General features: G+C 37.9%; 1 protein-coding gene across 4 annotated transcripts in view; it reads left to right on the forward strand.

Moving 5' to 3' along the window:
• The window catches only part of AP2B1 (adaptor related protein complex 2 subunit beta 1), a 119039-nt gene that overhangs the window by 6403 nt on the left and 97461 nt on the right, over nt 1-15175 (forward strand). For all 4 annotated transcript variants that reach the window (XM_057714675.1, XM_057714678.1, XM_057714676.1 and 1 more), the window contains 3 exons: nt 3554-3659; nt 6587-6722; nt 8758-9003. In XM_057714675.1, the coding sequence (XP_057570658.1) occupies nt 3554-3659; nt 6587-6722; nt 8758-9003 (488 nt within the window). The remainder of the gene's footprint in view (nt 1-3553; nt 3660-6586; nt 6723-8757; nt 9004-15175) is intronic.

A 15175-nucleotide genomic window follows, 5' to 3' on the forward strand; every position in this document is an offset into this window, starting at 1 on the left:
TAGAAATAAAAAGTAAAAATCAAAGTTCTCTCCTTCCCTGTTCCTGTTCCTGATGGGAACTCGGTATGTATCCTCAATCTTTTCTATGCATGTGTTAATACATATGATTTTTTAAATTTTTAACAAAAGAAGATTATGCAAAACAGTGCATGGAAACTTGATACTTTCTTATCCTTCCACACATTCATTGTTTTCCATGACCTCTTTTTCATTAAAGACAAAAATGATGTGATGCACTGAGAAGAACATACCATTTCTGAATTATGGCTGCCAAAAGGCATAACCTCAGTGTAATCACAAGGGAACACCCATGACAGCTGAGGGTGTTGTATAAAATGACTGGCCTGTACTTTTTAAAAATGTCATTACCTTGAAAGACAAGGCTGACCAGCTGTTTCAGATTAAAGGTGATAGAGACGTGACAATAAATGTAATGCATGATCCTGAATGGGATCCAGGCCCAAGGAGGATGAGGGTAAAATTGCTATAAAAGACTTTATCAAGATCTTTGACCTGGGAGGGTGGGAGGGAGGTTCAAGAGGGAGGGCATATGGGGATATATGTGTAAATACAACTGATTCACTTTGTTGTACAGCAGAAACTGGCACAACAGTGTAAAGCAATTACACTCCAATAAAGATCAGGGGAAAAAAGATAAAGATCTTTGAATAACGTCCATAGATTAGATATTGATGATATATCAGTGTTAAATTTCTTGATTTTCATCATTGAATTACGGTTATATAACATAATTCCTTGTTCTTAGAAATTATGCACTGACATATTTAGAGCTAAAGAGACATGATACTATTAAATGAATCAGAAAAATGTATAAATATATAAAAAGTATGATAAAGCAAATGTGGCATAACATTAGCACCTGGTGAATTTTGCAACTTTAAGATTAAAATGATTTCAAAAGAAAAAGAAAATGGGAGAGCACACATAGTGGCCTGGAGCACCAGAACATTTTCTAGAAAGCACAAGCATATTTCTGTTGTTTTCTGTTTCATATTTGGAGTTGTTTAAGGGTAAACAAGCTCTTCTATTATAATACAAAAACACCATAGAGAGTTGCTTAATTACATCAGCTACTAGTCCATGGCTCTCAGCCTTGCCTACGCATTGGAATTGCCCAGTGAAGTTAGACAGTAGGTGATGTGCACTTCTGCCCCTGCAGATATCCTGATTTCTTTGGTCTGGGATATGACCTAGATGTGGGGGGTTTTAAAAGCTCCCCAGATTTTCCTAACGTGTAGCCGAGATTGAGAACTGTTGCTAACTGCTAGCAATGCTTGGTAGATTTGATTAAGGGGAAAAGGAGGGGGGGAAAGATAAGAGTTTAATAAAGCTGTAGTATGTATGAGATGCCTTGCCTCAGTGCCCCTGCTTGGCTCCACCCAACTTCTTCCGGTTTTTATCGCTTACACCTTACAAAAGTATTTAGCCCCTTGTCATTTATTTTCAGCTTTTTTTCTGATTCTCTTATCATTCTAAAATGTATTTATTTCTTCTGTTAACATTTTGTGTGCTTTGATGACCGAGATGTTTCTATAATAACACAAAAAGATGTAATTTAAAAACTCACCTGATTCTTCAAACCTTCTCTTATAATGGGTCCTGTTAACCTTTTTATTAATTCAGGGATTTTTGTAAAGGTTTGAGACTTACAGATGAATCACGGCTGGGTAAATACCACATTTTAAAAAATGGATAGACTATGTTCCTTTCACTTCCTGTAACGCCCACCAGAACTGCCACTGGAACATATTCTTTAAATTTATGCTATTGGAGTTGGAATAATTTTCAGTTATATCCTGTTTTGATTCCTCAGCTCCTGCTGCTATTCACAATTCAGATTTTCTGAAACCCTGCTGCTTGTCTTTTACTGTTTCAGGAAGTAAATGATGGGAACCCTAAGAGCTGGATTTGGCAGCAGAGGACTAGGAGAAGAGGAGAATGACTCTTTAAAGGGCCTAGCTTTTCTGGCTATTTTTGCACCTGTCAAATAAAAGGGCATACCTCAAAAGCTGGTACAAGAGTGTAAAGCAATTATATTCCAATGAAGAGCTTAAAAAAAATAAATAAAAGGGCGATTTTTGTAACAATTTGCTTTGTTGGCAGTGGATTTTGATGTAACAAGCTTTTTTAGTGCTCAACTTCTGTGCTTCTTAGCAGTGTCATCCTTCCTATTTAGAGGCTTCAGCAGATCACATAGTTTGCTGCCCCCACTATTTCTGTATTGGTGAACGAGGTTAAAATGAACATCAAGAACAATCGTAAAGGGACTTCCTGGTGGCGCAGTGATTAAGAATCCGCCTGCCGACGCAGGGGACACGGGTTCAAGCCCTGGCCTGGGAAGATCCCACATGCCGCAGAGCAACTAAACCCGTGTGCCACAAGTACTGGAGCCTGTGCTCTGCAACAAGAGAAGCCACCGCAGTGAGAAGCCCGTGCACCGCAGAGAGTAGCACCCGCTGTCGGCAATTAGAGAAAGCTCATGTGCCGCAGCGAAGACCCAGTGCAGCCAATAAATTAATTAATTAATTAATTTTAAAAAACAGCTGTAAAGGGAGAAGAAAATGAGGCAATACTTAGATGGAAAGTTGAAGTGGCAGTAGTCAACTTCTTTTTCATGGTCTTATAGTATATTTTCTTCTTTAAAACCAATTGAGAGTTGTTACCTTCTTTCTTATTTCAGCTCCAGCTTTCTGAAGGAAAGTGAGCCCAGGCCTTAAAGTAGTGGTGCAGTCCTGTCATTTCACAAAGTATGGCCCAAGCAGTCAGTCATTTGAGACTGTACCTTTAGAAGTGACTCTGGTTTGTACCATTCTCGAAACTTCAGAATTATTATTTCTGTTGTTAGATTGATTGAGCAGGATAGGGCCTTAACTCTGATTGTATGTTAGAATCACTTGGGGAAACTTTAAAAAATATGAATGTAGCATTTGTACTCCTTAACGTTCTTATTTATGTGGTCCAGAGTGGAGCCTGAGCACTGGTATTTTTAGGTACTTCCTAGGCAATAGTGTGTAGCCAAGGCTGAGAAACTCTGGGTTAAAGATCAGGAGAAACAGTTCTAAGACCAGCTCTGTCACTTGCTCACTCTGTGAGCTTTGAGCCTCAGTTCTTTGTGGAGTTGAGAGTAGGTGAATGGGGAGTCTCTTCTAGTTTGAAAACATTGATTTGTGAACCTGTTTCCTGCCTACATTTTTTTCCCAAGACTGTGAAATTCTGACGGGAGACCATCCCTCAGATGCCATTCTTTCCCATCGTAGGGAGATGTCAGGAGATTTCTTTTCCTTTTCCCACTTTATGCTTCCTAAGATCTGACTTACACCTTCCCCTCTGGCCATAACCTAAAAATGGCATCCTTATCAATGGGTCAGTTAATATTCTAGGGATTTGAACTGTACTTATCCTATGATTTTTAAATAATCTTATTTCAGTTGTAGCCCTGCCACTGGTCAGCTGTTGTGGTGTTACCTACTACATAGCATGGTACTCTGCTCTAGTTCTGATCCTGGGACCTCACCCGTTTGTTCTTTTCTAGGGGAAATCTTTGAATTAAAGGCTGAGCTCAACAATGAAAAGAAAGAAAAGAGGAAGGAGGCTGTGAAGAAAGTGATTGCTGCTATGACTGTGGGGAAAGACGTTAGGTAAGGGTGATCTCTTCTGCTTTGCTCATTTTAGACTCTTACCTTATGGCTTTTACTGCCTTGTTTATTTTTTTAATATTTATTTATTTGGTTGCGTTGGGTCTTCGTTGCACTAGTGAGCTCCTTAGTTGTGGCATGTGAACTCTTAGTTGCAGCATGCATGTGGGATCTAGTGCCCTGACCAGGGATCAAACCCAGGCCCCCTGCATTCAGAGCGTGGAGTCTTAACCACTGCGCCACCAGGGAAGTTCCTTTTTTCCTTTTATTTAAAGCTATTACAGTCAGAACGTATAAGAATGAGTTTGTCCCACTGAAAACATCAAGAAGTATAAGTGAAACCAGTTTGATTTCACTTGCATACAGATCTAGCATAAAACCTCCTGAGAGCTGACATAGTTACAAATCTGTTGCTGAGGTAGTTTTAGAAGATGATAAAAATATACTGAGAAGCAGAAACCCATGTGCACTTTAATGGGCTCAAGCCAGTGCCCTCAACTTTACAATTCTGCTTTTAGTTGCTGAATTCAAGATGAAAATCAATGGTAACAAAATCCAAATCGTCTTTTTTTTTCTCCCTCTTTTTTTCCGGTAATTTAGTAAGACCATTGGGAAATAAAATAAGGATTGTCTGCAGGCCCCTGAGGATTCCTGAGATCCTTTGCATGAAGTCCATGAAGTCAAAGCTATTCTTGTAATAATACTTAGGTGTTATTGGCGCTTTTCACTGTGTTAACATTTGCACGGCTGGTGCCTTAGTGTGAATTAAGGCAGTGGTGCCAAACTAACAGTAGTCATTGTATTCTTCACCATCATGTGCTTGCAGGGAAAAAGGGCAGTTTGTTAGGACTGTCCTTCGTGAAGCATTAAAAATTTATTTTAGTAAATCTTGAACCTTGAGTTCAGGTCTTTTTACTATTCTGTGTGATGAAATAGGAATTATGCATAAAGTACTTCTATTGCATAGCAAAGTGTGATGGTTGACTTGAAAAAAAGCCCTTGCACAATTGTTTGACTTGGGAACACCATTTCTATATGAAAGAATGATTGACAGACAAAATTATAGTTAATCAGACTTCAATATTTGGGAGAAATTTTATAAAAAATGAACAAAGTGAACCTGTCACTTCACGGGAAAAAATTTGACAGTAGATAAATTTCGACTTTTAAGTAAAAATTAGAATGTTGGAAAACTTGTATCTCCCTTTGTGAGCTTGATAGTTTCCCAGTACTCGCAGATTTTTCTGATGAGATTGGTGGTGAAATTAATGTGTGATTATTTGCTGCTGTATAATGAAATGTGCCACCATGGAGACGATCTGCTTAACTCATTGAACCAGTATTTTCCAAATGACCAGTGCAAACATCACAAAATTGTGCATGGGTAAAAGATCCATTCAAAGTAAATGATAAATGAATGGGTTTTAATGCAACCAAGTGCAGAAAGTTTATCGATATCGTTTCAGATTCCATATTGCACCTAACTTTTAAGAAACTACCATTTGTGGACTAAAAAAGACAAAAGAAAAAGAAAAACAGCCGTTTATCTAGCTTTAATGTATCACAGAAGAACATCCAGTTATATGAAAAAGCTATTAAAATACTCCATTTTCCAATTTATATATGTGTATGAAGATGGATTTTCTTCTTCTTACACTTGAGCTAAAACAAACAGGTTGAATGCAGGAGCAGATGTGAGAATCCAGCTGGTTTTGTTTAAACTAGACATTAAAGAGATTTGCAAAAATTAAAACAATGTTATCTTAACTAAAAAAATAAGTAAAATAGGTAGATTTTTATTTTAAAATATTTATGTTAAAATGAAATGCATTGATTCTCCTTTTATCAGTTGGGTCAAATGCTGCTGATAAGAAATGGAAGAGTGCAAGAATGTCAAGTGAATTCCAGCGTCTAGTGGTGCAATGTAAGGTGTAGTAACTCAAACATCTGAGACGGTCCTAAGGCTAATGATGACCTTCCTAATGTCATCAAGAAACGGGAGCTTTAAATTTAAGTACATTCTGTGTCAGGCACAGTGATAGATGCTTTTACTTAGTGGTTTTTTTGTTTTTTTTTTAGTAGTCCTCATATCTTCTGAACTAGAGGTTATTCTGAATTAGAAGTTATTCCATGTTAGAGATCAATCAGTGTATACTCGGAGAGGCTAAAGAATAATCCCACAGTCGTACAGCTAGTGGTAACGTAGCCAGGATTCTAAGCTAGTTTGAGTCTCAATACCCATTACTGGTCACTGCCTTCATAGGTATGTGTATACAACATGTTTAGAACTATTTCGTTTTCTGAAAATGGTTAAAATTTTGAACAGAGGCCTTAATGAGAACTGTTTTAATAAGGAAACTAACTGAATAAGTTCCCACTGGTCAGGGATGGAAGAGTATGTGCATTAAAAAGCATAACAGCTATAGTGCTTTGAAATTGCAAAGAACCGATGCGAAGAATTACTATTTGTTTTTTTATGTGACATAGTGATTTTTTTTTAATTTGTAAAGATACACTAAAGTATTATATATGAAATGTATGTCTAGGATTTGTTTAGAAATTGTTCAGAGCAACCAAACGGGGTAGGGACTAGCAGAGGGAGAGTGGGTTCAGGTTGTGTATGAAACAAGGTCAGGTATGTATCAATATTTGTTTGCAGCTGGGTGATGGATACATTGGATTCATTAAATTGCTGTCTCAACTTTGAAAGTTTTCCTAGTAAAAAGGTTTTTAAAAATCTATTTTTAGACATCTTCTTGGGACCATCATTATAACTTCTTTAGTAATTCATTTCTGTGGCGATTATTATCACTGGTGGACATTTGTTCTCACATCAGATCACTTTTTAAATTAAGGCTGTTTCTTTGTGTTCTCTCCAACAGCTTGGCACCAGCATCTGTTCACTTTCCCTTTCTCTTTTCTCTTCTTAGCTCCCTCTTTCCAGATGTAGTGAATTGTATGCAGACTGACAACCTGGAACTGAAGAAGCTCGTATATCTCTACTTGATGAACTATGCCAAGAGTCAGCCAGACATGGCTATCATGGCTGTCAACAGCTTTGTGAAGGTAACTTTTTTCCAGGGACTCAAGAGCAGTCTCTTCTACCTCAGAAAGCCTTTTCAGAGATGTCTCTTGATATGGTTAATGTCTGCATTGCAAATAAGCAACTTCTGTTCCAAATGAGGACTTCTAGAGAAGTATGGGCAGTGAGTAGGAATGTTCATGATTTAAGCATTCTGTATGCCAGCGTTTGTCATCCACTTCAGACCATATGGTGAGCCTTCTGTTGGCTGTGCTTGGTGTATCCTTGCCAGATGGGAGAAGAAAGCCAGGTAAAACTTCACTGTTTTGCCTTCCAAGGCTGGCAAAGGTTGGGCATATCATTGTGGTGTCAGTAATCTGAAGCTTTACCTGTTTTATCTTTGTAGAAGTTATGCTTATGGTTCAGAAGTAGTGGAAACTACAGGAGCTACCTTTTAATTTTGTTTATTGAATAGATCTTACAGCAGTTGATTAACTTTTTTGTTATTGTGGACAATTTCAAACATATTCAGGTAGAGGGAATAGTATAATAAACTCCTAAATATCCACCTTGTAGTTTCAGTAGTTACCAACCTATGACCCGTCTTGCTTAACTTATACTCTCCATACATGCTTTCCTGACCCCCCCACCTCCTTTCCTACTGGATACTTTTAAAGCAAATTCCAAACATCTTAGGAACGAAAAATCATTTAATCAACTGACCATTAAAGGAAGTCCTTAATATTATTGGATATCCAGTCAAAATTTTCCTATCGTTAGATTTGATGAACACAATAATGTTTGTTCCTTTTAGGGTTTTGTTTTGTTTTTCTTCTTGTCTTTTTCCTCTGTCTGGAATTTAGTCTGAATTAAAAACAAAAATCAGACAGCATTTCTAAAATTAGTTTCTATTGTTTTGAAAAATAAACATTATGCTTTCTTCCTTCTCATGGAATTTTTGTTCTTTTTCTGTCTTTTGCTACAATGTACAGAATCATCATAACATTTCATTCTTTCTGTCTGGTGATTCATAGATGGATGATATCATTGGAAAGAATTTAGTTTACATTTTTTGGAAGTTAGCGTGTGCATAGGTTTATAATGTTTAAGGAAATTTTAGGACAATTTAAGGAGTGTTCCTTACGGTAAGTGTTCTATTTGTAATGTATATGGAGGCACCTGCTAAGAAAGGAGAATGTCTGTTAATCAGGATTTCAGAGGGCCCTCTGCTGCTTCACTCAAGGAACTTACGTTGGGCCCAAACCACCTTCTGCATTCTCCTTTGCTTTCTTGGCTATAGACCCCAGATATCCAGCCCTCTTTTCTCCCTGCTTGATATTTGTAGAATGGGACACATCTTTCCAATTTCTCATGTTTTTTCCTATACCAGAATACAAGCCCAAAGCCCTTTTCTGTTTTTAGGGCAGTTGGGTGATGGATACATTGGGTTCATTAAACTGCTGTAATGGCCATGGGGATGGTAACACCAGCTATCTAAGCTTCTGCCCAGCTCTGCAATGAATCCTACAGGCATTTCTTCATTGTGCATATAAAACAGTTAAATGAATTCCTAGCCTAGCTTCTTTATTTTTATTTTTATTTTTTTTTAGTTGCAGTGAGTGGGGGCTACTCTTCGTTGTGGTGCGCAGGCTTCTCATTGCCATGGCTTCTCTTGTTGCGGAGCACAGGCTTTAGGCGCATGGGCTTCAGTAGTTGCAGCCCATGGGCTCAACAGTTGTGGCTCACAGGCTCTAAAGCGCAGGCTCAATAGTTGTGGCACACGGGCTTAGCGGCTCCGCGGCATGTGGGATTTTCCTGGAGCAGGGATCGAACCCGTGTCCCCTGCATTGGCAGGCGGATTCTCAACCACTGCGCCACCTAGGAAGCCCTAGCCTAACTCTTAAATAGGCAACTAAGATTTGTACTTAGGAAAGGAATTGTATGGGAGATGTGGGTTCTGGTGTAGAATGTAACTGGAAGCCTACATTCATTAAATATTCTTTTGTGGCTTACGTAAACCAGACTGTTTAGTTTTTTGGTTTATGTACACCTGTAGTTGTCAATGCTTGTTGTTTGTAGGACTGTGAAGATCCCAATCCTCTGATTCGGGCCTTGGCAGTCAGAACCATGGGGTGCATCCGGGTGGACAAGATTACAGAATATCTCTGTGAGCCTCTCCGCAAGTGCTTAAAGGATGAAGATCCCTATGTTCGGAAGACGGCAGCAGTCTGTGTGGCAAAACTCCATGACATCAATGCTCAAATGGTGGAAGATCAGGGATTTCTGGACTCTCTGCGAGATCTCATAGCAGATTCAAATCCAATGGTAATATGTTTCTGTGTTTATAAGAGAGCAGTATTTAAAGTGGGTCCCTTTAAAAAAGCATGTTTAAAATAAATTTTATCTTTGAGACATTGAGCCATAGGTTAACTGTGTGAAGCATGACTTGTTTGTGTCCCACAGATTACCTGTCTCATACCCTACATGTTTCTGAGCTGAAAACCAAGTTCTAAAATACAAGAATTTTTTTTTAATTGAAGTATAGTTGATTTATAATATTGTGTTAGTTTTGGGTGTACAGCAAAGTAATTCTGTTTTATATGTATATTTTTTCAGACTGTTTTCTATTATAGATTATTATAAGATTGAATATTATTCCCTGTTATACAGTAAATCCTGTTGCTTATCTGTTTTATTTTTTAATTTTTTTAGGTTAATGTTTTTAATTTTTTATTGAAAAATTTTTTAAATTGAAGTATAGTTGATTTACAATTTTGTGTTAGTTTCAGGTGTGCAGTGTAGATTCATATACACACATTTTTTTCAGATTCTTTTCCCTTATAGGTTATTATAAAATGTTGTGTATAGTTCCCTGTGCTATACAGTAGGTCCTTGTTTATCTGTTTTATATATAGTAGTGTGTATATGTTAATCCCAACCTCCTAATTTACCCCCCCCGCCCCACAAACCAAGGGAAGCCTTTGGTAACCATGAGTTTGTTATCTATGTCTATGAGTCTGTTCCTGTTTTGTATATAGATTCATTTGTATTAGTTTTTAGATTCCACGTGTATGGGATAATTGTCCTTCTCTGTCTGACTTACTTCACTTAGTATGATAATCTCTAGGTCCATCCATGATACTGCAAATGGCAATATTTCATTCTTTTTTATGGCTGAGTAATATTCCTCTGTGCGTGTCTGTGTGTGTGTATACACACACCACATCTTCTTAAACCGTTCTTCTGTTGATGGGCATTTGCTCAGAAACAAACCAGTTCTTTCCATCATTTTCTTATAGAAATTTTACCTTAAAGTTTTGGGACCTTTCATTTCTCCTATTGACATTTTAAATTTTGCCTCTGTAGTGAAGGAGAGCAAGGCTCAAAGTGGTACATTGGCTCTGCTAGTAACTGAAATTCATTTGAATTAAGTGATTGGTCATTTAGTATCATTACTGAGAAGATGGAGGAATTTAGCCACTCTCTCCTTTTTTTGCCTACTGCACTCTTTACATGGAGGTGAATAACACTGAGCTAATCAGTGGGTAACCTCTGAATATTTCACTGTTGAACTTTTTGAAAGAGAGAGTTGGAATTTGCCATGAAATAGACTTGTCTCACTTGCAAATTACCTGCTTGGATCTCTGCTTTGACACTTCATTTGGTTCATTTTACTCTTTAGGTAGCCTTGGCTTCTGTTTATTATCTTTCAAACTTAGTATCAAGGTCGAAGAATGAAGCAAGCCACATTTTTTAAAAGCTACTGTGGTTCTAACTACCATCAGGAATCTTGTAACCACCTTTCAGGCATAGAAGTGATGTGGGTGTGTATGTGCTTAAACCATGACTTTTTACAGGATATAATCACCACCGTCATTAGAAGATTCAGCTGTACCTTTTTACCTCAAGCAGCCCTGTGTGTCACCTTTTTAAAAATTCCATAAAGAAATAAATTTATAAGGCAGTAGTATCTGTTTTTAGAATGTTTAGATGGTACTAAGTTGTATTTTTGGCATTGCTTTTGATTTATTCACTCTGTTATTTTGAGCAAATGTTCTTGAAGTTTTCTACTTGAGGACAGATGAGAAGATTAAAAGTGTTTGGGCTTTGCTCTCCAAGTTTTGGGCATCCAGGTGAGAGAGGTGTCATATACCCTGTGGAAACTTTTTAAGTATTCAGTGGGGCTGTGAATGTGAAGTGGAGCAAGGTAAAAATGAGTTCTAGCTCATATAGTTCAGGGAGAAAAAGGCACCTCTACATTAATGTAAATTTTTCAAAGTAGTACGTGTAAAATTAAATCAGGAGTAAGGGACTAACTGAGGGTTTAGTAAAGTCTTTTTTGTCTTTTTTTTTTTTTTTTTTTTTTTGGTACCCTCGTAGCACTTAGAGATCTTTATCCAAATCATTTGAGAGGCTGGAACAATTCTGGAACAAGCCTAATTTGTCTGATTTCTTGAGTTTTCATTGTAGTAGAAGGGCTGGCTTTCATCCAGTTCATAGTACTCAAGTAGTGTATGTATGCCATTTATTTATTTATACTTCTCATTATGGGAATTTTCAAACATCTTCAAAATTAGAGTGACTAAATGAATAAATAAAATGAACTGTTACTATCACCAGATTCAATAATTATTAATACATGCCAGTTTGTTTTACCTGTTTTCTAACCCCATCCCCTACCTATATATAGGTAATTTAAAGAGGCCACACATGAATGGGTCTCTATTTGAATTTAATGTATCATACTATTATAGTAAACTATAAGGCTTTTAATAATTCTTACCCTGTTTTTATACAATAAATCAGGAAGTGATTTGGGGAGATTTTCGTAAGTATCTTTGAGAAAACTTTTAGAGAAAATTTAAGGTTATTCGGTAGATTTGTGAGAAACTGTTTCAGGAATGCCTTATGTTTTACTGTATCTTTATTGCAGTATTAGAGATTAAATTGTTGGACCTACTCCCCTCTAAATAGGAAAATTTTCATATTCTTGTCAGACTTCTTAGTAGCAAAACTTTTCCCTAATATTGTTTGACGTCTTGCTGGCAAGGTGCCCAGGATGCAGAATTTAAGGAGGCATTCATTCTCAGGTGCCCACTCTACCTGCACAAGCCTGAGAGTGGGATACATTGATTGCTTCACTCTTTCCTGGCCTTATTGTACATACATTCAAATCATTCTTGTTATTTTAGTGAAGAACTGAAAAGCTTGGACTAAGAGATAACCAACACATATACCCACATGTCTACTTTTTGTTCTTGAACCCATACTCTTCATCTCAACTGTATGTCCTATTTTTTGCCAAAAGTATTATGGCTGTCTTTAGATGATTGACTTCCCTTTATCATTGGGTCAAATGCTGCTGATAAGAAATGGATGAGTGCAAGAATGTCAAGTGAATTCCAGCGTCTGGTGGTGCAATGTAAGGTGTAGTAACTCAAACATCTGAGACGGTCCTAAGGCTAATGATGACCTTCCTAATGTCATCAAGAAACGGGAGCTTTAAATTTAAGTACATTCTGTGTCAGGCACAGTGATAGATGCTTTTACTTAGTGGTTTTTTTGTTTTTTTTTAGTAGTCCTCATATCTTCTGAACTAGAGGTTATTCTGAATTAGAAGTTATTCCATGTTAGAGATCAATCAGTGTATACTCGGAGAGGCTAAAGAATAATCCCACAGTCATACAGCTAGTGGTAATGTAGCCAGGATTCTAACTTAGTTCTGAGTCCTAGTACACAGAACTGGTCACTGCCTTCTTGGGTATGTGTATACAACATGTTTAGAACCGTTTCATTTTCTGAAAATGGTTAAAATTTTGAAAGAGGCCTTAATTATCTGAGAATTGTTTTAATAAGGAAATTCTCTGAATCCTCTTTCTCTGATGACGGGTATGAGTCCTATTTTACTGTTCTTAGGGAATTTTGTTCCACTTTTTTATAAGTTGCTCCACATGGTGGCAGCACTGCAGCAGCAAATATCAGAACCTCTTGCAGAAGGAATTAATGCTTCCAGGGAATCCTACCTTAGTAGTTTTCTTGTAGCTCACTTTAGAAGGGCATCCTAGATGTGAAAGCACCAGAACATCTGGAGAAATGACTTTGAAATTGGAGGGTAAAATGTTGATAAAAATCTGACTACTCTTGGGGCTGTGTTGTCCTCCTGGTAGTACATCTTGCTACCACTAATAGGACTTTATTATATTTTCATTTCCTGTCTTTTATGGGGGAATCTCACACACCTCGTTTTCCTGCAGTTGTTTTACCATTTTATGCTTTAGTTAAAACCGACATTCAGTGAAATACTATTTGAAAGAGAAAAGATAGTTTGAAGTAAAAAAAAAATTCTTACTCTAAGTCCTAGCTTAACCTCCCTGAGTCTGTTTCCTCTTCTGTAGAGTGAAAGGTACCATCTTAGTGAGTCTTTAGGAGTATTAATTGAGCTGTTGCATAAAAAGCATCTATGAAAGTGCCTGGCTCATGGGAATTCATGAGGTGATGGCTGCTTGCTGCTGTGATGATGAAGTAGACATTAGGCAAAGGTTAGCATTATTGCTACGATATTAATTTAAAAGGTTCTCATCCCTTTGATATCTACACAGATTCATATGGTAAAATCTTTCTGAGGGAATTAAAGCTAAACTTATTTTCAGACGCAGATTTGTTAGTCCTTTATTTTGGAAGTAAACATGTATTCAGAACGAGCAAGCACTCTGGCCGAGAGGAAAATAGCTTCCATGATTTCTTCACAAATATCAGAGTTTTGAAAATTCTGTCTCATTAAATTGATATTTGCAAGAAAGATACACTTTTGTATGATAATGACTGTTCTCTAGCTTTTGCCCGTGCATTAGGATTTTCCCTCCTTACTACAGTTTTTCTTTTCTCTCTCAGAGGCGTTTTGAGGTATTGCAGCTTCAGTTAATGTTTATACTAGAATCTGCCACTCCAGAGACTCTCCTGACAGCCCTACCGCATGTGCTTTGCTTTTTGTTTGAGAGCTCAGGTCTCCTAAATCCTTCGGCTCAGGGCCTTAACCCCTTTGATCTTGCCTTCTAAGCCTTCTCAGTTCTACCATCACTCTGGGAACTGCCGCTGGGAATGCCCTTCTTCCATTGCCCTGTTCTCTCTGCCAAATCACAAACTACTGAATTAGTTAAAAGAGCAAACAAACAAAAAACAAACAACCCCCACCCCCAAATCCCCAGAAATGCATTTTCGTTTGTTGAGGGTTTTTGTGCACATGCAGCATGCTCTCAGAACTTGGCCCTGTATGGCCTTTAGCAAAGGTTCTAGTTAAACTGCCAGTTTCTTTTAATTTGAACTTATTCTAGAAAGCCGTTTTATGAAAAATAACATTTTTCTTCTCAGAAAAAGTATATATTTTAACCATGTTCTAGCCAGCACGTAGAAGCCACATGAGATCATGACAGTGGTTCTCAACTGGGGGCAGTTTTGCACCCCAGGGGACATTTGGCATTGTCAGGAAACACTTCTAATTGTTACAGCTGATGGGGAGGTTGCTGATGGCATCTAGTAGGTAGAGTTCAAGGATACTTTAAACATCCTGCAATGCACAGGGAGCCCCCTACAACAAAGAATTATCCATTCCAAAACGTTAGTAGTGCTAAGGTTGTGAAAATTTGTTTTGGAAATAGCATACAGCCTTTAGGGCCAGAGTGGCTGCTGATTGGAGTCCTGGCTTCGCGGCTTACTAGAAACGTGGCCTTGAGCAAGTTATTTAAAATGAGCCTCAGCTTCCTCATCTGTAAAAAATAGAGGTAATAATGCCTGTTTTACTGGATTATTTTGAACATGAAGGAATAATTTATTTAAAAATTTAAATGATGCCTGACATATAGTAAGTGCTTAATAAACAGCAGCTATTGTTTTTTTTTTTTTCTAATAGACATGCTTGTTGATTGATTGATTGATTGATTGGCTGCTTTGGGTCTTTGTTGCTGCACACAGGCTTTCTCTAGCTGTGGTGAGTGGGGGCTGCTTCTCGTTGTGGTACATGGGCTTCTCAGTGTGGTGGCTTCTCTTGTTGCGGAGCATAAGCTCTAGAGCTGCAGGCTCAGTAGTTGTGGCCTACGGGCCCTAGAGCTCGCGGGCTTCAGTAGTTGCAGTGCGTGAGCTCAGTAGTTGTGGCTCATGTGCTCTAGAGCACAGGCTCAGTAGTTGTGGCTCATGGGCTTATTTGCTCCACAGCATAGGGGATCTTCTCAGACCAGGGATCAAACCTGTGTCCCCTGCAGTGGCAGGTGGATTCTTAACCACTGTGCCAACAGGGAAGTCCCACGGCAGCTATTCTTGAAAAACAGATCTAACGTGACGTACTTTCCAATTATTGTAATTTTTATTTCGGCTTTAGAAGGTTGTGTGGTGGTTTGCTGTCAGTCTGAGATGATAAATGTTGAAAAAGTCAAGTCTCTCTAGATCACTTTGTAAATTTGAGAAGGATTTTTGTCAGAATGTGTTTGTTGTCCTTGTGGGTGAT

Source organism: Hippopotamus amphibius, chromosome 17 (assembly GCF_030028045.1).
Source record: "Hippopotamus amphibius kiboko isolate mHipAmp2 chromosome 17, mHipAmp2.hap2, whole genome shotgun sequence".
In the NCBI taxonomy this organism is placed as follows: domain Eukaryota; kingdom Metazoa; phylum Chordata; class Mammalia; order Artiodactyla; family Hippopotamidae; genus Hippopotamus; species Hippopotamus amphibius.